The sequence below is a fragment of the Myxocyprinus asiaticus genome, chromosome 19, assembly GCF_019703515.2.
Source record: "Myxocyprinus asiaticus isolate MX2 ecotype Aquarium Trade chromosome 19, UBuf_Myxa_2, whole genome shotgun sequence".
NCBI lineage: Eukaryota > Metazoa > Chordata > Actinopteri > Cypriniformes > Catostomidae > Myxocyprinus > Myxocyprinus asiaticus.
In genome coordinates, this window is record NC_059362.1 from 45,152,463 (window position 1) to 45,178,867 (window position 26,405).

The window sequence follows — 26,405 nt, forward strand, 5'->3', positions numbered from 1 at the left end:
TATTTATTAAGACAACAAGCATGTAAACACGTTCAAAGAACATTACAGAGTGCAGAAAACAGAATACAAATAAGTAAAACAATATTCAGGGGTCAAAAGAAAAAAAAATCATGCATTAAGTTATACAAATTAAAAAACTTAAGAATTCTTATTGATTTACTATTTTTACATAACTTTACCGTCCTATGGTAATATTGCAATGAATACTATTAAGATCTAAATGCCACGAAGTTGTTTTTTGCAGGTTCTCATGAGGATATCTTCACTCTGCTACTCTGGCCTGAGCGCTTCCCTCATCCCCTCCCCTCCAGAGTTCGATGCGCTCGGCTCTCGGCTCTGCCTGGAGTTGTGAGTGCGGCGGCAGCGGTGCTGAATATGGCGTCAGACGGGATGATTTTAACAAACCACGACCACCAAATCCGGGTCGGGGTCCTGACAGGTAAAGAGCAGATTCTTTTCAAGCCATCGCTCTGTTTCTTTTGGGGAAACGAAGCCGCGTAGTGTCTTACCTCCCAAGCAGCGTGTGTGTGTGTGTGTGTGTGTGTGTGTGTGTGTGTGTGTGTGTGTGTGTGTGTGTGTGTGTGTGTGTGTGTGTGTGTGTGTGTGTCATTTTTCTCTTTTAGCAGAGATGAGTTTACCTACCAACCCATTTGTATAAAAATAGTGAAGCCTCTGTTTATATGTGAATATGGTATTATGATGAAATTTAACAGGAGGGTATAGTTTTGTATGTTGAATTATTCATTTTGGCTGGTCAAACCTTCAAAATTCCTCGGTTTGCACGCCACGGCTTTTCATAAGCACCTTTAATTCAATGGATCTTGTATTATTTGTGAAGCACCTGGCCATAGACAGCAGTGCTAAAGATGCGATTTATTGCTGGAAGCTCTGGATGCAGTAGACTGATATTAGTGAGGATGGCTGTGAATCGTGGGCTGAATGCTGGTTTCCCTCAACGCATGACAGTCTTATTAATGCAAACATGCATTCGCCGGTGATTTCTATCCGTTGGTCTTCAATAATGTCGAGTTAAATATTCGAACAAAAGCTTTTGTATAGTCTGCGATTAACTCCCTTCCTGTATCAAAAATTTAAGAAATTAAAATGGCATTTTGAACGATGACATTTTGTGTTTGAAATCTCCCGAATTGGCAGCATAATACATATGGGTGAAAAACGGATTTTCGTGTGATGTGATTGGTGATAACCCACTCATAGATATCCGCTGGTAAAGGTGGTAACGTGTTGAGATGGAGAGGGCGAAGAGCTCCATCCAGCACTGAGGGAAACCCCGCTTTGCCTCCCCCCTCCTCACTGCTGTAGAGCGGGGAAACCAGCAGCAGCGCTGTCCGTGGTGCTGAAAAACAGCGGCAGCTCGGGTGAGCGCTATCCAGGGTTCTGAAATACAGTGACCGCTGTCCGCGGTGCTGAAATGCAGCGGCAGCTATCAGTGGCCCTGAAACACAGTGGCCCTCTCCATTGCGCTGAAACGCAGTGTGTGCTGTCCGTGGTGCTGAAATACAGCGACAGTCAGTAATTACTGGAGTATCTCCATGCATGTTCTGTTCTGTGTTGTTTTCCAGGGCTGTGATCAGCATAGAATTTGATTGGGACACCTTCCCCACAAAATTCAACCTTTGACCAATATGGGTTTTCCAGTAGTTCATTCTTAAGTTATTACATTTGGTCCCCACCTTACATCAGTATATATTTATAACAGATTCAGTCCCCCTAGAGTAATCTGAGATAAAGTATCCTGCTCAGAGGCACAATGGATAAAACCTTGCATCTGTAAGCATTTGGGTTCAAACCTACAAAATTTTGGTTAAAGGCAGATATTTAACCACTAGGCTACAACACCCTTTTGGTGATTTGTAAGCCTATGTATTTTCCTGCATTATGTATTACATTGTCATCTATTAGAAGGTTTAAAATGTGATAACAGCCTTGTTTTTATCAGTACACTTATTACAGGTTCAGTCCCCTAGAGTAACCTTCAAATAAGTATCCTTCTTAATGGCACAAAGGATTACATTTTAGGGGATTTGGACTGACAATCTTTTGGTCACCAGGTCAGATATTAAACCATTGGGCTACAACACCTGCTTGGTAAACAGGCCAACTGGTGTATTGCCCTGCATTGTTCTCTACTGTTTGGTCATTAATCTGATGATTTTAATCACTACAATTATTACTGGGACAGTCCCCTTTGGAGTAACCTGAGGTTAAGTATGCTGCTCAATGGCACAATGGATCAAACCTTGCAGAGATCAAACCTATTAATTTTTTGGTTACTAGGCCAGATAGGCCTACTGGTGTATTGGTCTGCATTGTTCTGTTCTACTTGGTCATTTATTAGGTTATTTCTTCAGACTTTTTACTGGGATAGTCCATGTGGTGTATCATTCTCAATACTTCACAATGGTTCCATTAGCCTCGGCAGGGTTCGAACATACAACCTTTTTGTTACCAAGCCAGATATTCAATACTAGGGTACAACAGCCCTATTAGTTGATCTGCAGGGCAAATAGGATTACTTGTGTGTTGCCTTGCATTGTTCTGTACTACTCTGTCATTTATCTGGCACTTTATCAGTACACCTATTACTGGGTCCATCCCCCTGGAGTAACATGAGGTTAAAGTATCCTGCTCAGTGGCACAGTGGTGATAGTTCATGGCTTTCTCCTTGCAGGGATCAAGCTGGCAACCTTCCATTTACAAGCCCTGGGGCCTGTTGCAAGAAACCAGAGATTACACCACCACTTTTGGGACTGAAACTGCAAACTGTTTATTATCAAACCAGATCCAATAGACTACCACCATGCCCTTAAGAACAAACACAGCAGATGACCCTTGTGGGGTTTGAACCTACAACCTTTTGGTTCTTGGGCCAGAGTATCACCACTACAGCAAACAGGGCTACTAATGCCTTAGCCTGAATTGTTTTGTCAAATGCTTTCAATGCAATGCCGTTGTCAGCGTGGACATCCAGTCTCTCAAAACCACTAGTTGATGTCGTCACACACTGTCAGTCAGGCAAACACAAGCAAGCAGACACGTACACAAACACGGTTGTCATGCTTGTCACGTGTCCTATTACTTTTGTGACCCCTTTGCACAGGCATGACATTTGAACAGGGCGCTTGCCAATATTTGTCACTCAGATTTGTTTGGTCATTCTAACAAATGTCCCAGTCTCATCTTATACTAGTATCCATTTATCTCAATTTCTCTATCTCTGAAGGCCTGTGCTGTGAGGGAATTTACAGTAGGAAATGAAGAGAGGAAGGTAAAAAGAAAGAGGAGAGAGACATCACAGTCTAAATGTGTCATCTGACCTTTTAGAAATCTCCCCTCCTCTCTCTTTCCTTGCAGTTGCCTTTACCTTTGTGCTGCTTTGGGATTTTACGCTGTTGAAAAGTGATTTCCTCTAGTATTTAGACAGCAGTCACCAGACTCATAGGAGATCTCTAACTTACAGGCCATTGAAGTATCTGTATGATCAGCAGTGCACAGATCTGATAAAAGTTCATTGAGTTTGTAGAGACCTTTGGCATTAGTCCATGTTGTGACTTCAGTCTGCTACTTATGTCATTTGCCTGTGCTTTGACTAATCATCCCATGACAGAGGCTTCCTCCACATCTGTTCCATCTTCCCCAATGACAGCAGGGTCATGTGACCAGACCTGTCCCCTTCTCGGGGGTTGAGAGGAGCTTTGGTTGACATAGCAACACTGTGGAGGTTTTAGGAACCTGACAAGCATACAACAACTCCAAAATGTAGGTTAGGGTCATAGTTTGGCACTGGGACATTATTCAGAGCTGTTGTTGGAACCGTTTAACGTCTTGTTAACTTGAATTGCGCATATAGCATGATGACAATAATAGTGAGGATAGGGTTTTGCGTAATACACATTTTTCATCCATATATTTTTAGTTAACCCTCAACAGACACCAAATGGAATTACAAAAATATTTATTGTTTTCAAAGAGGTTTACCATACATTCCCACCAACTTCCAGTGGTCTGACAAACAGATATTCCCACCTCAAACTCATGGTTGAGCCAATTTAGCTATATCCGGACGCTCAAACATACAATGTTTTTATACTTATAACTCTGCATATTATTTTGGGATTGGAAAGAGTATATTAATGGGAAAGGTCACCTGAAAATTAGAATTCTTCATTTTTACTTGTGCTGAAAGACATAAGTGGTGACAGAATTTTCATTTTGGTCTGAATTAAGTCTTTAAAATTTGAAAAACTGCACGCATCATTTTTAAGGATTTGCTTTGGTAGCAATTTGGTATTGGTGCACACTGGCTACTGTACATTCAGCAAGGGAATTATCAAGGGTATGATTTGTTGCATTATGTACAGTAGTACATGGAAAATTACTCTATAAGGCCAATTGAAAATTGGCATGTCATTGGGTAAGGAATGTGACATGTTGCAATTAAGCCTCACATAATTAATGAATTAACCCTTAAGGGCTTTAGTCCCTTATTGTGTGTCTAAGGCCACATCCACACTCCACACACCATTTTCATTGAGAACTCCTGGAGGAAAACACTGTTCCAATGTGGATAAGAGGTGTAAACATTGCAAGATCAATGCAGTTTCAAAACATATTAGTGTTATTCTTGTCCCATTAGCCTTTTGGGTTTTGGAATATTTAGTTACACACCCTTTACTCATTTCAGCACAGTTTTCTTCACTTGGCTTCTGTTTTAGCATCCTCACCTTGGCGAGTACTGACCTAAAAATAAAACTAATGTGACCTTGAGTAGGACTGCCATCTTGCTTTCATTTCTAAAAAATGAGTTACTACTGAGGGGACCAAGGAAACTAGTTCAGCTCTGACAACATTTTATTTGATCAGCGGTCCTCATGGTAATTGTGTGACATAATAGGTCATTTTACTGGGACTCATGTTGCTTGATTTCTTCTTCACCTCCTATCATTAGGGTTGTAGCTAAGGCAACCATTATTGTCCCTACTGCTTATCCACCTTCCTCCTGAATGTGGAAGTATTCCACGATTCATAACGGACGCCTGTTTACGTTTTCTAGTCTCCAGTGTTTTCACTTGCATCAGCGTATGGTTTTAGTGGATAATGTGATGTTTAGTGTATTAAATATGTAAGGATAAAACAAAACATGTGGCTACAAAGTTCTGATACTTTACAGTCTGTTGACAGTTTCAGGAGTGGGTAGAGTATAAGTAGCGATGTTAGCTACTGCAAAGTTGAGCCTGAACTAATTTGTACTCCAACTAACACTTTTGTAATGTGCAATGTTAGTTGTCCAATTGTTATCTGTTAAAGCACAACTAAAACACTCAGTATGTGTACATTGACCAGGCAGTGATCAGAGAACATGAGTCAGACTTTTCGATGGCATTGCAGTGGACAGTGTTATCGACACTGGAATGGAAACAAAAAGGAAACTAGCTTTCTGTCTTTATGGCTTTATGTCTGCCATCTGTAAATGAATACATATTATTTTTACATTGTTGCTGTGCTTTTATGGACACATATCACCTTTCTTAGTGTAGAAGAGCTGGATTCTGTCTGAACTTGTGTCCTTCCACAGCAAAAGCATTGAAATTCAGTCACTGAGCTGAACTGCCAATGAGGAAACCTCTTTGCGGCAGACAGCACATCTCTCTCTCTCTCTCTCTCTCTCTCTCTCTATCTCACTCTCTCTCTCTCATTCTTGGATTGTCTTTCTCTCTTTTTCGCTCTAGCAGATCAGGATAGCACAGGACTGTGTGGGTGACATTCCAATCTTACATGTGTATCAAAGAGACACGGATCGGCCATGTTTACATGGCGTGGCTAAATTTAGACGCCTGTCAAAGTCGTAAATAGGAATAAGTTAAAATCCCCATTGGTTATTTAGCATAACCAATTGAATGTAAGCAGACACATACACTCTTTCTGTGTGTTTTTAACCCTTTACCTTCCTCACAAGAATGCAATAAACCGAGTTTGCATAGCTAGAAGCGTTGGCGTTCATGTACTTGTGTGGAGTGTATTTTGGGCCTTAGGAACACAGACGGAAAGCATTGTCTGGTGTGCATGTGTGTGTACCAGTAATAGTAGTAGTAATCGCCAGTTAGGACAAGCAGTATTGTCAGTTTGCCTATCGAAACACAGTGAAAGGAAACAAAGACAGAGTCTCACCAAGACAAAACACAGCATTTTGCATCAGTGCTCCATTAAAGCACAAAGAGTTGCTCCCAAAGGTATTTGGACACTTAAGTCACAATTAAAATGTCTAAATGTTACTGTATTAGATAACAAAATATAAAAGCAATTTGCATCTGCGCTCAAATGCTGCTCAAACTCAGAACTAACTTACCTTTTGCAAACCATTTTTGCTCAGTGACTTTTAATCAACTGGTGTATTGGTGATTTTTAGTGGATTTTCGATGTCAGTTCCTTTCAAGTTCACACAGGTGTCCTAGCAGAGTAACCACATGTTAACTATGGACACGTTCCACTAATGTTTGACAACCACAAAGTGTCATAATGTCTTGATTTTGAATAGTACTTCTGTTGCTTTATTATTTTAAACCTGGGACATTTTATTTGACAAAATAAGGTTGTCTGAGGTGATAGAATTATTAGAAATCTGGTTTAAAACACACATGTTCTTGCTGGTTTCATACATTTTTTTTTTTTTTTTTTTTTGCATTTTCTATAAAAAATAAGAAAATTAACCTAAAACTAAAAATGTTGAGTGGTGTAACCGTTAAGTAAAAGGTATTAAAATTCTTTCCTTGCACCTTGAATTTTCATTAATCATTAATTTCAAAGTCTTGAGTCTTATTGTTACACAAATTTGACCTGAACAAAGTGTGCCTTTTCATAAAAATGTCAAAATATCTGTTTGTTTGTTTTTTGTTTTTACTTCACACATGGCATGTTGGTTGCACCACCTGATTTTAACTTGGTGGACTTTCAAATATTTTAGTCATTTAAAATGTTAACATTTTCAGATTTTTTTCAAATATAACTAATAATTTAAAAACAAAATTGTTTAACTTTTTTACTGTTTTATTTTTTAAATAAATAATAACAAAACAATTTTCTGCACTACTCATGCCAGCATTTCATTTTTGAAGAATTCCAGCTTTTAATGAGACTTTCAAAAAATAAAAAATAAAAAAATTGCATAAATTGCAACACACACTCATAAACTTACATTGAAAGAGAGACCTGTGTCATAGAGACCAGAATATATTATAGAGACTTGACAGTGGAATCTGTCAGTGGGCCAGTAAGCGACCACCTAACAATCACACAGAACACCTTAGCAACCACCAAGCAACAGTTTTGCCAGACTTTGCCACTGTATGTGAAATTTGCTGCACTAAAATCACATAATCATCAATCTCTACATACCAAACCACCAGACATGCAGAAATGAAATAAACAGAAACGAAATGTTTCAATAGATTAATTATTATTATTTTATTTCAGGAGTTTAAAGAACTGGGTTCTTCAATTAAAACAACATTTTTGAGGGGAAAAATTTAAATTGATGTTGGGGTTATATATTATTTGAATATAAAGTCAAATTAATTATTTTAAATAATTTTAAGTGGACCCTGGTTGTGAGCCACTGCTGTAGAGTGTGTTTTTGTTTACTTGGCCATGCATGTGTGTGTGTGAGAGTTCGGATGAGTCACGGCTTGCTTCAATGTGCTGATCGTTGAGCAGTTCTCTTTAATTAACGCAGTGGGGATTAATAAACTCATCAGTGACCGGTCCACTCACTTCACTATATAATCTCTCTCTCACACACACTTCTGGGGTTAAACTGCATCATCATTTGTATAGCGAGTTGTGGGTGTGTCCTCTCCATAGTCCATGTCAGGTGTGATTTTATTTTTAGTTTTTTATGTTGTTTTTTTATTTTTTATGTTTAATGTGATTTAATGTTATTTTAGGCCTGGAATGAGAAAGACTGCTTTCATTCTTGAATTACTTATTACATAGCAGATAGTTTTCATACAAAGCAACTTAGATATATCTTCTTGAGCTTCCGAGATGAGTTAATGGGGATTGTTCTAATAAAAAATCCTGCGTAGATGTCCAAAAGTACTGGAAAACTGGGGTATTTAAAGCAATATTCCAGGTTCAACACAAGTTAAGCTCAGTCGACAGCATTTGTGGCATAATGTTGACTACCACAAAAAATTATTTTTACTCGTCCCTCCTTTTCTTTAAAAAAAACAAAAATCTAAAATCTGATTAACAGTGAGGCCCTTACAATGGAAGTCAATGGGGCCAATCCGTACACATTAAAATACTCACTGTTTCAAAAGTATAGCCACAAGACGTAAACAATATAGGTGATAACCTCCTGAGACCCGAGTGTGACTCCAGTGTGCATTTTCCAGTTCCCTTTTTGATTTGTAACTAATAGCACCTAATAAACAAGCAAAATAAATAAAAATTGATGTCCACATACAGTATGTGGACAGCGGGACTAAGTTGTGAAATTGTAAATAATACCAAACTATAGAAATTTGTTTTCCATCAATTTGTTTGTTATGTTTCCAGGAGTGTTGGTTATTCATGTTTTAAAACGTTACAGACATTACGTCAGAAATTAGCATAAATAATTATGATTCAAAGTAGGACTGGGTGTTATGTCTTTAAAAAATTATATCTCGATATTTTTCAGCCTATTGATAATATTCGATATATATCTCGATAATTATGTATTTGCTCTAAAATGGCTCAAAAGTGTTTGTATTTTATTTATTTTTATCAGAGGAACCATCATCTCATCCAAACAGCCACTGTAGCCAAGTAGATTCAATATTTTAAAGACATTAAATAAAAATTTAATAATTAGTGTTTCATTAAATAATCACAAGGGAGAATGAAATTAAATACATTTCATTGATATGCACTTTATAATTATATTTCATTTAAAATGATACATAGTAGCTTAATAAAAAGCATTATTTATCTTCAAATGTTTCTACTAATACATTTTTGTGCAAAGCTACTTCACTAAATTATTACTGTGTGACACGTCAGGTTTATTATAATAATATAATGCTGAAGTATCATCATTATTCTGATTATTAGATTTGCGTTATACAAAAGTAATATATTTCTGTCCTGTTTACTTCAGCTTCACCTGGGGGCTTTTATTTTGACACTGAAAGTGCTGCCGTATTTACTTCAACTTAACAAGAATATTTTATTTTGACACAGAAAAATGTCGTCACCTTTTTAATTGACAGTTTACAATGTTCCGCATTTCCTGAAATGCTGCAATCGTCTCCTTTTCGGTTATTCTGTGCCGCGTTTGTAGATTTGTATAATAACTGTTTCTAATGTTTGCGCAAATGCTTGAACCTGTATTACTTTGATTTCACAATGCACGTGAACTGATCTGAGAGCGCCGCCATGCACGTGCACAGTTCAGCGCATCACTGGTTTGTTCTGAATCACACGCAGACCATGTTTATCTGTCTTTAAATCACAGCCTTTTGTGGAATAATAATCACATATGACCAACTTGACATTTTGATGTTATTTTGATTAATTGTGCAGCCCTGAAGGATAATGAAATTAGTCTGCTGATGCGCTCTTTATGAAACTTAATGGCCAAATTAAAGCACATTAAAATCATCCCAATATTGGTCAGTTTTACATCATCAGCAAAATTATCTCAGTTATATCGTTAATATTCGATATATCGCCTAGCCCTAATTCAAAGTAATGTCCAGCATCATCCAATCACTGCCAATCATGTTAAAATAAAATGATACATTATAAATTCTGAATCTATGTACTGATTATCATTGTCACATGTCTGTCAAACATGTTGAGTGATCCAAACATCATCTGCAGCCTGAAACTGAACTAGATTGTTTGGAAGTTTGGATTAAATGCACTAAGCTGCATAGAGAGCTATAGGATGCTCCCTTGCTCCCTATTTAGTGAATGACTTAACCTCCAGTGTGCTGTCTGTCTGCACTGGTCTCAGAACAGTTAGAAATGCACCTTATTTTCACCCTAACTCATTATAAAGCCTCTGAACACAACATTTTACAGCTTTTGGTTGAACCCATTGATTCTCAATGTGAAAATGCACAGTAAATATATTATAATGCATTACTAATGTTAATGAATAGAATCGTATTGCACAGTGATATTAAAATAAAATAAAGCAAAATGTATATTAAAATGAAGCGAAATGACCAACAGATGTGTTCATGTTTAAAGTTATTCAAAATAACAAACATGTTTTGTAAACTTTTCAGGGAATGCGGTACCAATTTCCACGTATGTGGACATCATGTTTATCAGTGCGCTGGCGTGCGAAAATTGAATTAATTTTTAAAAGCGGCATATCAAACGATACTAGAGATGCTACTCTTTACAACCAAACAGGTTTCAATGAAAAAACGTAGAGGTTTCTTACCAGAGGCACTTTTGTTGGCTCTGTGCCCGTGGAAGCACTTCATGGAAATCAATGTCATGTTGTTGTGTCACGTGACTTAGTGCGGCAGAACTTTAACCCTTAAATGACAGTCTAGAGTGTTGTGAACAGTATTCAGTCAGTTTAAATCATTTAAATTATTTGTTGCATATAGCGAAGCATATGGACGCGGGGTTGCACAAGGTTAACATGATTTTAGTGTGATAATATCGCTTACTAACCTTTTCTGTGTAAAGTTATAACCAGTTTAAAAACTTCATTGTCTTGACGACGTAACACTGTAAACCCTAAAAACGACAATTTGAACAATGTTACAGCTAAAGTAATACACTCGTTTTTACAGAAGAATTAATGTAAGTGCTTTTATAAAATTATAAGCTTCACATTTCTGCCTTTAAACCCTCCAAAAATTGGCCCCATTCACTTCCATTGTAAGTGCCTCACTGTAACCATCGATTTTTGCTTTTTTTTAAGAAAAGGAGGGACGAGTGTAATTTTTTTTTGTGGCAATCAACATTGTGCCACAAATGTTGTCAATTGAGCTTAACTTGTATTGAACCTGGAATATTAATTTGAATAAAATTATTATAATATTAATTATGTTTAATATATTATTATACTGTTTACTATTGATTATAGAGCAAAAAGTGACACATTCGTAAAGAAATAAATGCACTGGATGCAATCGATGCATTACTTTAAAAAAATCTATTTAGCTTTTTCTGATTTTCATCCAAGTACTTTCTTGTTTATGTTACTCTGACATAAATTACAATGCTTAAAATGAGTTTTCAGACTTTTGTGTATTTGAAGTGGATGGTCAAACTTAGTTAGTGTAATCCAAATGTCATGCGTGTACTATGCACAGTATACATACTACATTCTCAATTTCTTTGAAACATCGTAGACATTTTAAATCCTTGTTGACTGACACAGGAAAAGGGTAAATTAGATTTTAGAGGCTTAGGACAATCCTCTCTGCCTAAATTTAACCCTCTTTCTCTGATGGCTTGTCGGTTCCTCACTAACGCCCACTTTAGTACACTATCTACTTCTCAGTGTAAAAGTGAGTGCTTATACTTGCCGGCTGTAAATAATGAAGCAAGGTGCTTTTCCAGGGGCACATGTGTGTAATGGGCAGGGGTGAATAATTCAGCCCCATCTACTCTCCGTCCTGTGTTTCGTTTCACCACCACATTTATTAGAAAAGACACTCAGATCATGGAACCACACCATGAAATGTTAATGTCAATCTCTGGCTTGACACAGCAGGTCCAGCTCGCATGCCCTGGGGAGTAGTTGCCCTTGGGGGCTGACCTGAGGTCGGAGCTTTCAGGACGCCGCTGTTGATGCAGATGGACAAAGAGGGAGAAAACTGAACTCGAATTTGCTGAGATGGGCAGATACGGTATCCCCTCTTGAAGCTGATGCAAAGGGTTTGGGATTGCTGTTATGAGTTATTGCATTGCAATATTGAAAAATACTGCTTAGATGTCCAAATGTACAAGAGGGCAGGATATTTAAAGGAATAGTTCACCGAAAAATTACAATTCATGTTCACCTTTATGTTATTCCAAACTCGTTAACTTTCTTTCTTCTGTGGAACACAAAAAGAGATGGCTTGAAGAATGTTAATTGAGTTATTGATGACAGAATTTAAATTTTTGGGTGAACCATCTCTTTAAAAGGAGGCAGGATAAAAGGAGAGAAAAAAACAGATGAAACATTAGAGAGAGAAAAAAGGATGAAAAGAGAGAGAGAAATTGGAAGCAGAGGATCTGCAGTGTTGTAGTTGTAAGACCGGGAAGCTTTACTGTAATTGCTGATGCCTTCCAGAGAATTGAATGCAATGAATGCAGCTGCTTACAGCCCGATTCATCAGGACAGCTGTGCCCACAGCAGAGAGAGAGAGAGAGAGAGGTGTCTTGGGAAATAAGCAGATTCCAAAATCAGAGAGAAAGACAAACGTACTGAGGCAGACAGACAGAGTATGAGTGGAAGTGAGAGAAAGAGAGAGAGAGAGAGACCGGGTTAACAGGAGTCTCTCTATCAGGGGAAATGAGTGCAGTGTTTGAAATCACAGATCGTATAAACGAGCAGCTTATACTGCAGCACTGAGAGGAGATGGGTCTTCCCTTACTGCAGTCTGCTCTAATGCAGCCCACCTCTGCATACTATACTATAGTATACTACACTATACTGTACTTAGGTCTGGGTATTGATTCAGATTTCCTGAATCGATCAGATTCCAATTCCAATTAACAAGCTTTCAGTTCGAATTCAGTTCATTTAAATCGCGATGTACACTACCGGTCAAAAGTTTTGACACACTTACTCATTCTTTTTCACATTTTAGAATAATAATAAAGTCATCAAAACTATGGAATAACATAAATGGAACTATGGGAATTATGTTGTGACTAAACAAAAACTGTGTTATATTTTAGCATCTTCAAAGTAGTCACCCTTTGCCTAGAATTTGCAGACATGTACTCTTGACATTTTCTCAACCAACTTCTTGAGGTATCACCCTGGGATGCTTTTTAAACAGTATTGAAGGAGTTCCCATCTATGTTGGGCACTTATTGGCTGCTTTTCTTTATTATTTGGTCCAAGTCATCAATTTCAAAAATTGTAGTTTTCTAATGAAATAAATTAATATGGTGGCACAATTATATTTTTGTCTACAAAACTAATTTCAAACATTTAAGCATACGCCTTCAGATCAAAAGATTTTTAAGATCATGAGAAACATTTCAGTCAAGTGTATCAAAACTTTTGACCGGTAGTGTATGTAGTTATATTTCAGTTATAGGGCCCCCATAAGTCATTCACGCAAAGTCAATGGGCATAGCCGGGAAATTTTGGTATTTCCGTACAACTATACGCTAAGTCTAGGCGCAAATGGGCTGGGTCAAGAGCAATGTACGGTTGTGCTCAAAAGTTTGCATACCCTTGGAGAATTGGTAATATATGTACCATTTTTAAAGAAAACATGAGTGAGCAGGCAAAACACATTTCTTTTATTTCTTATGGGATTCATATTCAGCTGTAGGTTATAACAGAATGGCACAATCATAAAACAAAAAATGGCAACAAAGAAAAAAATGAAATGACCCCTGTTCAAAAGTCTGCATACCCTTCGTTCTTAATACTGTGTATTGCCCCCTTTAGCATCAATGACAGTGTGCAGTCTTTTGTAATAGTTGTCTATGAGGCCCCAAATTCTTGCATGTGGTATAGCTGCCCATTCGTCTTGGCAGAATGCCTCCAGGTCATGCAAAGTCTTTGGTCGTCTTGCATGAACCGCACGTTTGAGATCTCCCCAGAGTGGCTCGATGATATTAAGGTCAGGAGACTGTGATGGCCACTCCAGAACCTTCACCTTTTTCTGCTGTAACCACTGGAGGGTCAACTTGGCCTTGTGCTTAGGGTCATTGTTGTGCTGGAAAGTCCAAGAGCATCCCATGCGCAGCTTTCGTGCAGAAGAATGCAAATTGTCTGCCAGTATTTTCTGATAACATGCTGCATTCATCTTGCCATCAATTTTCACAAGATTCCCCGTGCCTTTAGAGCTCACACACCTCCAAAACATCAGTGAGCCACCACCATGCTTCACAGTGGGGATGGTATTCTTTTCACTATAGGCCTTGTTGACCCCTCTCCAAAAATAGCGCTTATGGTTGTGACCATAAAGCTCTATTTTGGTCTCGTCACTCCAATTTACAGTGTGCCAGAAGCTGTGAGGTGTATCAAGGTGTTGTCATTTGTGGCATTGGCTTCTTTCTGGCAACTCGACCATGCAGCTCATTTTTGTTCAAGTATCGTCGTATTGTGCTCCTTGAAACAACCACACCGTCTTTTTCCAGAGCAGCCTGTATTTCTCCTGAGGTTGCCTGTGGGTTTTCCTTTGAACAATTCTTCTGGCAGTTGTGGCTGAAATCTTTCGTGGTCTACCTGACCTTGGCTTGGTATCAAGAGATCCCTGAATTTTCCACTTCTTAATAAGTAATTGAACAGTACTGACTGGCATTTTCAAGGCTTTGGATATCTTTTTATATCCTTTTCCATCTTTATAAAGTTCCATTACCTTGTTACGCAGGTCTTTTGACAGTTCTTTTCTGCTCCCCATGGCTCAGTATCGAGCCTGCTCAGTGCATCCACGTGAGAGCTAACAAACTCATTGACTATTTATACACAGACACTAATTGCAATTTAAAAAGCCACAGGTGTGGGAAATGAACCTTTAATTGCCATTTAAACCTGTGTGTGTCACCTTGTGTGTCTGCAACAAGGCCAAACATTCAAGGGTATGTAAACTTTTGATCAGGGCCATTTGGGTAATTTCTGTTATCATTATGATTTAAAAAGGAGCCAAACAACTATGTGATAATAAATGGCTTCATATGATCACTATCCTTAAATAAAAGACAGTTTTTTTTTGCATGATCGGTCATATTTTCAAAATCAATGCCAAAATTTTGCAATTTCTGCCAGGGTATGCAAACTTTTGAGCACAACTGTATATACAAGCAGATGATTGATGAGGGAACATGGAACAGGTGAGGAAGATGGGGAACAGATGGCTGTGATGAGGGCAGTGCAACATGGGAATTGTAGTATGGGGCAAACTAACAACAGAAGACAATATCCATGTCAAAATGAGAGTCCCTGTGAACAGAAAAGTGACAAACTGTGACAACTATACACTACTATACTAAACTATAATATACTTTACTATACTGTACCGTAATATTCTATACTATACATAACTCAATAATAAGCAACAATAATGTACATGACACTATGCTAAACAACAATACACAAAACTTTACTCAACAACTATTCTCTATAAATGACACTCTACTAAACAACAGTACTATACAATACTATATATGAAATTATAGTGTGTCACACATTTCTGAAGCTTGAAAATGTGGCATATGAAAGTATCAAATTAAGATAAATTAAAGTGAACCGACTTAACGATTTTTTCCTGACAGATGGATATAACGGGTGGAAAAAGTCCCATTGACTTTCACTGAACGACGGACCCGAGCCATACGTATCTAAATTCCAGGGGCCAGATTCACGGAACATTCTTAGCAGAACATTTTCTGCGGTTGCTTCATTAGTAAGTGTTCCTCCAATATTCACAGAGGAGCTGATAAATTATCAATAAGACAGGCTTTCATACATATCTGAGGACAGGGAAACAAAGAGTCTAATAAGAGAGAAAAGGTCTGATGAATGACTAGCGAGAGAGACACTCTGACCATTGTGTATTTTTCTAACTAACATCCCATCAGTGTCTAATCCAGAGGTTGTAATTTTCTGACCCAGGGGGCCCCATCCATATGTATATAGAACATTTAGAAGTAACCTTTTTATGCTCATTTATTTTTTTCTTGTCAAATTGTTGCTCCACCATAACAGTTGTTGGCCTTAAAATATATACTCATATATTAAAGTATGCATCAGATTCGAATACTATCTAGAAGATCATTAAATCGAATAAATATAAGGCCTTACTGTTGTGTGTTTGAGTGAGTGAGTGAGTGAGTGAATGAGTGAGTGTGTGTGTGTGCGTGTGTGTGTGTGATAAATAAGAGTGTTTTTGGGTGTGTGTTTGATAGATGCTGCGATCCCAGTGCGAACCCCATTGCCGCTGCTCTCAGAATGAACAAGGTTGCTAAGATACGCCGGGCTTATATTAGATTATCTTATCTGCTGTTACTATATTTTCCACAGCACCATGAAACCTTTATTAATTTGGAAATTTACCCAGCTGTAGAATTAAGAAGCTGATATGTGTACAACTACATGGTCTCTCTCTCTCTCTCTCTCTCTCTCTCTCTCTCTCTCTCTCTCTCTACTGGACTGGTGCAATATCCAGCTCTCTCCCCCAGGTTTAATGTCCGCCCCTCCTTTTTTACAAAGGCTGCCTTGATAAACAGCAGTAAGCTGCTGTAATCTACATCCCTCGGGCCTCTGGCCTCATTTGATACCCTGCTAACCAATAAGACATGCAGGCTAACAAAGTGGTGATGTCATCACCTGCAAAACCTATTGGTTTAGAGCTGAGGACGTAACCCTTTCGTTAATTATATTAGCTGGTGTGCCATCAGTGTCAGACAGGGTGGTAATAGGGCAGTTCTTAGAGGTGGTCCTGAAGGAAATGCAAATAATAGTGTACTGAACAGTATACTGTGCAGTATATACTGCAGTCTTCGGCCAAATGCCTACTATTTCAAGAAACTGAACAGTATGCATCAGATTGGAATACTAGCATACTGCCTAATGCATACACTGTAGTACATAATGTAAACTTAAAAAATAGTAAATGTGGGTGTTTCTTGGGCACTTTTAACACTATGGACTTCTCAAACGTTTTCACACTCTCACTAGTTTAATTTGTCTACAAACAATGTCCAGAAGTGTATGTACATGTCTCATAGGAGATTTATGTTATTTTAATGAAAATTCTCACCACAGTTTCATTTCCAGCACATCCAAATTCTGTTTTGTGTTTAATAGAATTATTTACTATATATATATATATGTATTATACAGTAAGTCTGTAAAAGGCTTTTGAAAACTACCAAAATGAATAAAGGCCTGGTAAAAAGGTTTCAAGTCAGTTTTAATGTGACCTTCATATAACAAAAAGATAAAAATTGACATATGACATATGAATGAACATTTCAAACAGTAGTGTATTTTACATTGTTGTCATCATCTTTGTGATCATTTCAGAAATAAACATGTTATTATTGTGCATTTTTAAATACATTTTATGTAAAAACAAAAATATCTTAACTCTTGGCAGTCCAGTCAAATACACTAATTAGTCAAAAAAGGAGATAGTGGTTTATATTACATTCAGTTCATTCATCACACTGGAAACAGAAGGTCAAGTCGAGCACATTGCATTATTGTTGTATACTGCACATTTTGGCAAATGTAGGTCATACAGGAATTCCATGAACACAAAAAAAACATACTGTGCACAGTAAACATGATATTATTGCAGAAATATTATTCATATTAATCATACTGAATATTATGCTAGTATGCTATTCTTAACATAGTCTACATTCAGTGTATTGTGCTCTCTTGTATACTCAACATTTTGGCAAGTATCATATTGCAAAAATACTATTAGTAGTATGGTAGTATGCTATTTCATGGAACAGCCCATTTCATGGTAACATTTCCCATGTGTATGACACAGCTGTGAAATATAAGTTGAACTATATGAATTTTTAAAATAACAATAAACGTGTTCAGTCATGCATTGCATTTGATCATATGGAAGCTCATTTCCACCACAATGAAAAAAAATGCTTATGAGATACTAAATCATATTTATTATACTGTATTTAAAGTCATAATTTTTATATAATAAAACATAATTTTGAGAAACTAAGTCATAATTATGAGATTAAAAGTCATAAATATGAGAAATCCAAATTATGAAAAAGTAAATCTTGATTATGAGATTAAATGACTTATCTCAAAATTATGTCTTTTTATTTATTTACGATTACTTAGCATCTCATAATTATGACTTTTAATTAATTCTGAATTCAATGTCTCATAATTTTGCCTTATTATCTTATAAATATTACTTAGTATCTCATAATTATGACCTATTATCTCATAAATATTACTTAGTATCTCATAATTATGACTTATTATCTCATAAATATTACTTAGTATCTCATAATTATGACTTAATATCTCATAAATATTACTTAGTATCTCATAATTATGACATGATATCTCATAAATATTACTTAGTATCTCATAATTATGACCTATTATCTCATAAATATTACTTAGCATCTCATAATTATGACTTATTATCTCATAAATATTACTTAGTATCTCATAATTATGACTTATTATCTCATAAATATTACTTAGTATCTCATAATTATGACCTATTATCTCATAAATATTACTTAGTATCTCATAATTATGACCTATTATCTCATAAATATTACTTAGTATCTCATAATTATGACCTATTATCTCATAAATATTACTTAGTATCTCATAATTATGACTTATTATCTCATAAATATTACTTAGTATCTCATAATTATGACTTAATATCTCATAAATATTACTTAGTATCTCATAATTATGACATGATATCTCATAAATATTACTTAGTATCTCATAATTATGACCTATTATCTCATAAATATTACTTAGCATCTCATAATTATGACTTATTATCTCATAAATATTAATAAGCATCTCATAATTATGACCTATTATCTCATAAATATTACTTAGTATCTCATAATTATGACATGATATCTCATAAATATTACTTAGTATCTCATAATTATGACTTAATATCTCATAAATATTACTTAGTATCTCATAATTATGACCTATTATCTCATAAATATTACTTAGTATCTCATAATTATGACTTAATATCTCATAAATATTACTTAGTATCTCATAATTATGACTTAATATCTCATAAATATTACTTAGTATCTCATAATTATGACATGATATCTCATAAATATTACTTAGTATCTCATAATTATGACTTAATATCTCATAAATATTACTTAGTATCTCATAATTATGACATGATATCTCATAAATATTACTTAGTATCTCATAATTATGACCTATTATCTCATAAATATTACTTAGCATCTCATAATTATGACTTATTATCTCATAAATATTAATAAGCATCTCATAATTATGACCTATTATCTCATAAATATTACTTAGTATCTCATAATTATGACTTATTATCTCATAATTATGACTTAGTATCTCATAATTATGACTTAGTATCTCATAATTATGACTTTTTATCTCATAAATATTACTTAGTATCTCATAATTATGACTTAATATCTCATAAATATTACTTAGTATCTCATAATTATGACCTATTATCTCATAAATATTACTTAGTATCTCATAATTATGACTTAATATCTCATAAATATTACTTAGTATCTCATAATTATGACTTAATATCTCATAAATATTACTTAGTATCTCATAATTATGACCTATTATCTCATAAATATTACTTAGTATCTCATAATTATGACTTATTATCTCATAAATATTACTTAGTATCTCATAATTATGACTTATTATCTCATAAATATTACTTAGTATCTCATAATTATGACTTAATATCTCATAAATATTACTTAGTATCTCATAATTATGACTTAATATCTCATAAATATGACTTAATATCTCATAATTATGACTTAATATCTCATGAATATTACTTAGTATCTCATAATTATGACTTTTTATCTCATAAATATTACTTAGTATCTCATAAATATTACTTGGTCTCTCATAAATATTACTTAGTATCTCATAAATATTACTTGGTCTCTCATAATTATGACTTAATATCTCATAAATATTACTTAGTATCTCATAATTATGACTTAATATCTCATAAATATTACTTAATATCTCATAATTATGACTTAATATCTCATAAATATTACTTAGTATCTCATAATTATGACTTAATATCTCATAAATATTACTTAATATCTCATAATTATGACTTAGTATCTCATAATTATGACTTTGTCTCATAATTATGACTTAATATCTCAAATATTACTTAGTATCTCATAATTATGACTTATTATCTTATAAATATTACTTAGTATCTCGTAATTATGACATAATATCTCACAAATATTACTTAGTATCTCATTATGACTTATTATCTCATAAATATTACTTAGTATCTCATAAATATTACATGGTCTCTCATAATTATGACTTTAAATCTCATAATAATGACTTTTTATCTCATAAATATTACTTAGCATCTCATAATTAGGACTTTTTATCTCATTATTATGACTTATCTAATAATTAGGACTTTTTATCTTATAAATATCACTTAGTATATCATAAATATGACATACTAAAGCATTTTTTTATGTTGCGGAAACAGGCTTTCATGTTGGTCAAGAACAGATGTAGGATGGTTGAAAGAATGTTGAAACCTTATTCTGAATTCTGTCATCTTGTAACTTGCATTTCAGTGTCTGCAGAGAAAGACATTGTTCTTCCATTTTCACTACAATGCATTTGTTTGCTGTTCTCCCCTCGAATAACTTGTCATTAGTTTGTATCTGTTTTTGTTTTTGTTTTGTTTTTTGCATGTTTTCTTGTTCAAGGTTTAGCACTGATTAATTAATCCATTCCTAATTATCACATTGTGAGCTTCAAACAGCTCATTTCCTTTTGCCTTTTGGTCTGTGTACCGATCGCACATACATCACGGCAGCATTGCTTCATTTGAACTTTACCCCTGTAAACTCAGCAACTCTTGAAGGAAACGTAAGATTGTAATAAAGCGTGACCTTGTTAGACATTAGCATAATCCAATTAACAGCTGTCTAACATAATAAATGCAGACAAACATTTGCCTATTTCTGGTGTAACAGCCTTTTGATTTAAGAATCTCTCTGGAAATCGTCTCGAGTTTCAAGGTGTTCAAAGCTTTTCCTTTAAGGACTGTTCAGACCAAACGCGTTATGCAGTGCAACAAATATAACAGAACGCAGGTGTCTCGAGACGCGTTTTTAAAAGTTTAAGTTCTTTTACTTGACACTGCATCTAAAAACGTGGCATTCAAATGCGAAAAAACAGAGAGATGTTGCGCAACAGTCAAAGATGTCCGTCTAATGCATGTTTACATAGAAAATTACTTGAAAGAAATGTCAACTTTTAGGAGAACAAGAGCATACAGTTGACCTCAGAAATCACTGACAAGGACTTAAAGTCCAATTTGGACTTCAGTATCTTGACTAGGATGCAGGGTAGAGCTAGTATAGAATCCATGAATCAACAAACCATGTCATGACCTTATAAAGAGAGTAAATCAGATATCCATCAGCTTTATTGAGCTTAATGCTGGAACACCCAACAAGCCCAAAAACATGTTCACATTCTCGCTCTCTCTTATTCTGTATTCTGTGTCTTATCCTATCTTGTAATGGCTGGCATTAACATTCCTTTGAAGCCTGACTCCACTGCAGATCCTCTTCATCACTATCTTCATCTCTTTCTCTTTTTTGCACATATATGCTCCTCACTGTAGTCGTAAATGAAGGCTTTGGAAATTCTTTGGTCCATGTACATACTTTAACTCTAACAGTTCATCATGACTGAATATAGGGGGGTTCTAGGGTGTGATACACCCCCACATCACCAAAATTCTTGAGAAGGATATAGCTGCAGGCAGAACTCCAATAAAGGGGTGGAAGCTCCAAACCGCTAGCAAAGACGTACAGTCCCTAACTGTGGGTGTAAGTGCCACCCCTTTTTGAGAGGGCCCAACCCCCTTCCAGAGTAACCCCACCCTCTTTTGGACTTTCCGCCCCCATTTGGAGATCTCTGGGCTGCAGCAAAACTTAGTTTAATTTCATGGGCATCCCCCAAATGTATCTCACTCACACTCCCAGACTCCCACAGTTTAACCTCCTGAGACCCAAGCATGACTCCAGTATGCATTTTCCATTTCCCTTTTTGACTTGTAACTAGTAGCCCCAAATAAAGAAGCACAAAAAAAATCTAGAGCAAACAGTTTTCCTTAAAATATATATGTCTGCATATGTGGACAGTGGGACTAAGTTCTGAATTTTTTTTTTTTTTTAAATAATACCAAGTTATAGAAAGTCTATCAAATTGTTTATTATGTTTCCAGGAGTGTTGTTTATTCATGTTTTTGAGACATTACAGACATTACATCATAAATTAGCATAATTAATTCTGATTCAAAGTAATGTCCAGCATCATCCAATCACTGCCAACCATGTTAAAATAAAATGATACATTATAAATTCTGAATCTATGTACTGATTGGACCAAAAGAGCTGAGAAATTCTTCTAAAAATCTTCATTTGTGTTCAGCAGAAGAAAGAAAGTCATACACATCTGAGATGGCATGAAGGGGGGTAAATGATAAGAGAATATTCATTTTTGGGTGAACTATCCCTTTAAGGGCTCTTGTCAGATCTGGATGAACTGTCAGTAAGAAGAGAGGTTTGGAAACCTTTCTAATTATAATTAATTTAATTAATTAATTAATTTATCACACATTATATGTTTGCACATATACAGCTAAGCTGGGGGTCAGAGTGCAGGGTCAGCCATGATATGGCACCCCTGGAGCAGATAGGGTCAAGGGCCTTGCTCAAGGGCCCAACAGTGGCATCTTGGCAGTGCTGGGGCTTGAACCCCCAACCTTCTGATCAGTAACCCCTAAAAAAAAATTATTATCTAGTAATTATTACAGTGAAAACGTTTTATTAATGCCTACTTTCGCTGTTTCATAACTTTTAGCTGTTAGTTCAGTGTAGTTACAGTTTTCAGTGTCGAAAGACTTTAGATCATTAGTTCTGTACACAGTATCACCGCTCCCTAAACGCAGAGTATGCAGCCTGCGTAGGGCACCACACGCAGAAATGCTGTCTGTTCGCGCTCCAGTTGTCAATAATGCGATCGGCAGAGCAAAAGGCATTTACACTTAACGTGGATGTTTACACGGATTTATACAGTTAATCAGCCCAAAGGAGTTGTGATAGTTTCCAGTATCCCCGCGAGGGCGTGGGTTAAATGCGTAAATACTGTTCATGACATGCAGCATGCAGGACAAAGTGCACTGATATATTGCTGCACTGATTTAAAAATGTACACTTAAAAACTGATGTCACAAGTGCCCAGTTACAGAATCACCCTGAAAATGACCATCACCATGTCACAGAAAAGCCCACGTTAACACTACGGCCAAAACTTACCTTAAAGTTGGAGCTGCAATTTTAATCTCGAAATATCCGCTTGTCTTGGTGTTAAAAGAAGGCATTGCATGATGAAACTATAATATTTTTACTGTGCAAAGTGAAGAAAGTGTTTCATTTAGTTTGAAAAACATGATGCTGCAGCAGTGATGGACTCAGCTTGAGTGACAGTCTGTGTCAGTGCGCACAGCTGTGTGAACTTCCGCTGTCATAAAAGTCCCATTCAATAATCTCTCAATAAATTCACATTAATTAAAATTAAACCCAGTAATGTAATGACAGGAACGCAGTCCATTGTAACAAAGTAAAATTACAAAAATGTCATTAGAAATTCACTTTTAAACCTACGTAAAAAGTACATTTTTTCCAAAAAATTACTCAAGTAAATGTAACGGAGTAAATGTAGCGCATTACTACTCACCTCTGACATTAAGTCAGTATTTTTATATTGTTTCATTGTTTTTAATTTAATTAGGACATTCACAATGCTTCATGGGACTGTAGTTCATTCCCTTATTAAAGTCGTACACAGTACGCAGTCTTGTACCTTTGTCCTTTTGTTTGATTTTCAAATACGTTTTTGCTTTAAAGTTTGTAATGTTGTGATTCACCTCGGAGATGGTTTGTTTGGTTATGACTGACAACTCTTTTATGACGGATTTCATGAAATCCCAATAAAAGAAATAAATGGGAAAAATACTTCCTGATCCAAGACGGATGTAAAAGTATGCGGGCACAGCTGCACTTTATTGTGAATACATGCATCCCACCCTTGCGGTTGTATGATTTGTAACATTATTTGAACAGCAAAAATACTCTGTTACGTTAATTCTGTAATGTCCTCTTTCTGTTTGTTTGGCAGTAAGTGACAGCTGCTTTCGAAATCTCGCTGAGGACCGCAGCGGGATCAACCTCAAAGACCTCGTGCATGACCCGTCCCTGTGAGTGATATTCACAGCACACACACACACAATATATCTGGTTGACTCTTAACTCTTCCTTTTCACATCATTTAAACCATCAAAAAACTGTAGTTCGCCAATATATACTGTTTAAAATGGGTGTTTTGAAAAGGGTTTTACACCCTGAGGCCACAAGGGAACCTTCTAAAATGCATATGAGGTCATAGGAGAACTGTTCAAATATTATATGATGTCATATATAGAACTTTTTAATGTTTCTTTGATTTCATTATAAAACCTTTTGAAGTTCTATGAGGTCATAAAGGAACCTTTAGAAGTTACTATGATAACTTAATAGATGTATTATGCATCACTACACTAACTCTACAGTCAAAAAAATAGCTCTTTGGCTGAACTTGATTCTAGTGATCCGATTCTTGAATGAATCGTTCTTTTGAGTCAATTCTCAGCAGGTCAAGTCAGATCACAAAATCGAACTGAATCGAACTTTAGTTCCGAGCTGAAGTACTTGTACTGGCTATGCAGCACGTTGAACTGTCCAACTCAAAAAGAACCAAATAGGGCCTGGGTAGCTCAGTGGTAAAGACACTGACTACCACACCTGGAGTCACAAGTTCGAATCCAGGGTGTGCTGAGTGACTCCAGTCAGGTCTCCTAAGCAACCAAATTGGCCCGGTTGCTAGGGAGGGTAGAGTCACATGGGGTAACCTCCTCATGGTCACCATAATGTGGTTCTCGCTCTCGGTTGGGCACGTGGTGAGTTGAGCGTGGATGCCGCGGAGAATAGCATGAAGCCTCCACATGCGCCATGTCTCCATGGTAACACGCTCAACAAGCCATGTGATAAGATGTGTGGATTGACATCTCAGATGCGGAGGCAACTGAGATTCGTCCTCCACCACCCGGATTGAGGCGAGTCACTATGCCACCACGAGGACTTAGAGCACATTGGAAATTGGGCATTCCAAAGAAAAAAAAAAAGAAAAAAAAAAGAACTGAATAAGCCGGTCCCACTAACTGTCGAAATTTGCAGAAGATTAATGAGGACTTACTGTGTGTTAAAACGTTGATGGCAGTAGCCGAATAAAATATTTATAAACCTACAGATGTTTGTTTCTGTGTTATTTTTTAATTATTTGAAAAATATTTGGAGACGTAAGTCGCCATTTTTACTCGATGATGTTACTAATACAAATTATGAATAATATAATAGTCTACCACCCCTGGAGTCACGAGTTCGAATCCAGGGCATGCTGAGGGACTCCAGCCAGGTTTCCTAAGCAACCAAATTGGCCCAGTTGCTAGGGAGGGTAGAGTCACATGGATTAATCTCCTCGTGGTCACCATAATGTGGTTCTCACTCTCGGTGGGGCGTGTGGTGAGTTGTGCGTGGATGCCGCGGAGAATAGCGTGAAGCCTCCACACCCGCTACGTCTCCGCGGTAACGCGCTCAACAAGCCACGTGATAAGATTGAGGCGAGTCACTACACCACCACGAGGACTTAGAGCGCATTGGGAATTGGGCATTCCAAATTGGGAAGAACAGGGGAGAAAATTCCCCCCCAAAATACAAATAAATAATAATAATAATATAATAGTTTTCTAGTTGTATTTGTATTTTTTAATTAGACTTAATAAATCGTGTCACTAACTGTGATGGACATTTTCAAGAAATCTGAATTTCAGTAACTTATGTATCAGCAACAACATACTAAAACGATGCTAAATGCAGACAACTAGTAACCTGAGACCAAGTTCAAAGTGAACGAGTATGACTCATACAAGCTACATGGCCCTTGCAAAATACTAGACCGGTTTTTGAACCAAAGAACCTGTTCGAAATGAACGAATCAAACCTACACGCTGAATAGGACGTCAATGTTTTCGGTCTTGTTAGGCTCAAAATGAACCAAAAACCAATGAAAGAACTGATCCCAGGAGTAAAAGAAGTTTCTTTAATAACAAACCAAACGTACTGGAAATATGATTATGACTACAGTAGTTTTATTAAATAAAATTTTTATTAAAACAAGAGAAGTAAATGAATTGTATTCTTGTTTGTTATTGTGCATTCAGATTATATTTTAAATTGTTATAAACTGAATCATGGTTTCTGGTGAGTTGATTAAGAGTAGTTTATTGTCTTTTTATGCTTTAGACAAGTAGAAC

At 36.2% G+C, this 26,405-nt stretch overlaps 1 protein-coding gene across 6 annotated transcripts in view; it reads left to right on the forward strand.

The window, feature by feature from the left end:
• The first annotated feature begins 328 nt into the window (after nt 1-328).
• The window catches only part of LOC127409621 (gephyrin-like), a 100,241-nt gene continuing 74,164 nt past the window's right edge, over nt 329-26,405 (forward strand). For all 6 annotated transcript variants that reach the window (XM_051644305.1, XM_051644306.1, XM_051644307.1 and 3 more), the window contains exons 1-2: nt 329-439; nt 24,176-24,254. In XM_051644305.1, the coding sequence (XP_051500265.1) occupies nt 376-439; nt 24,176-24,254 (143 nt within the window). In that variant the 5' untranslated portion in view covers nt 329-375. The remainder of the gene's footprint in view (nt 440-24,175; nt 24,255-26,405) is intronic.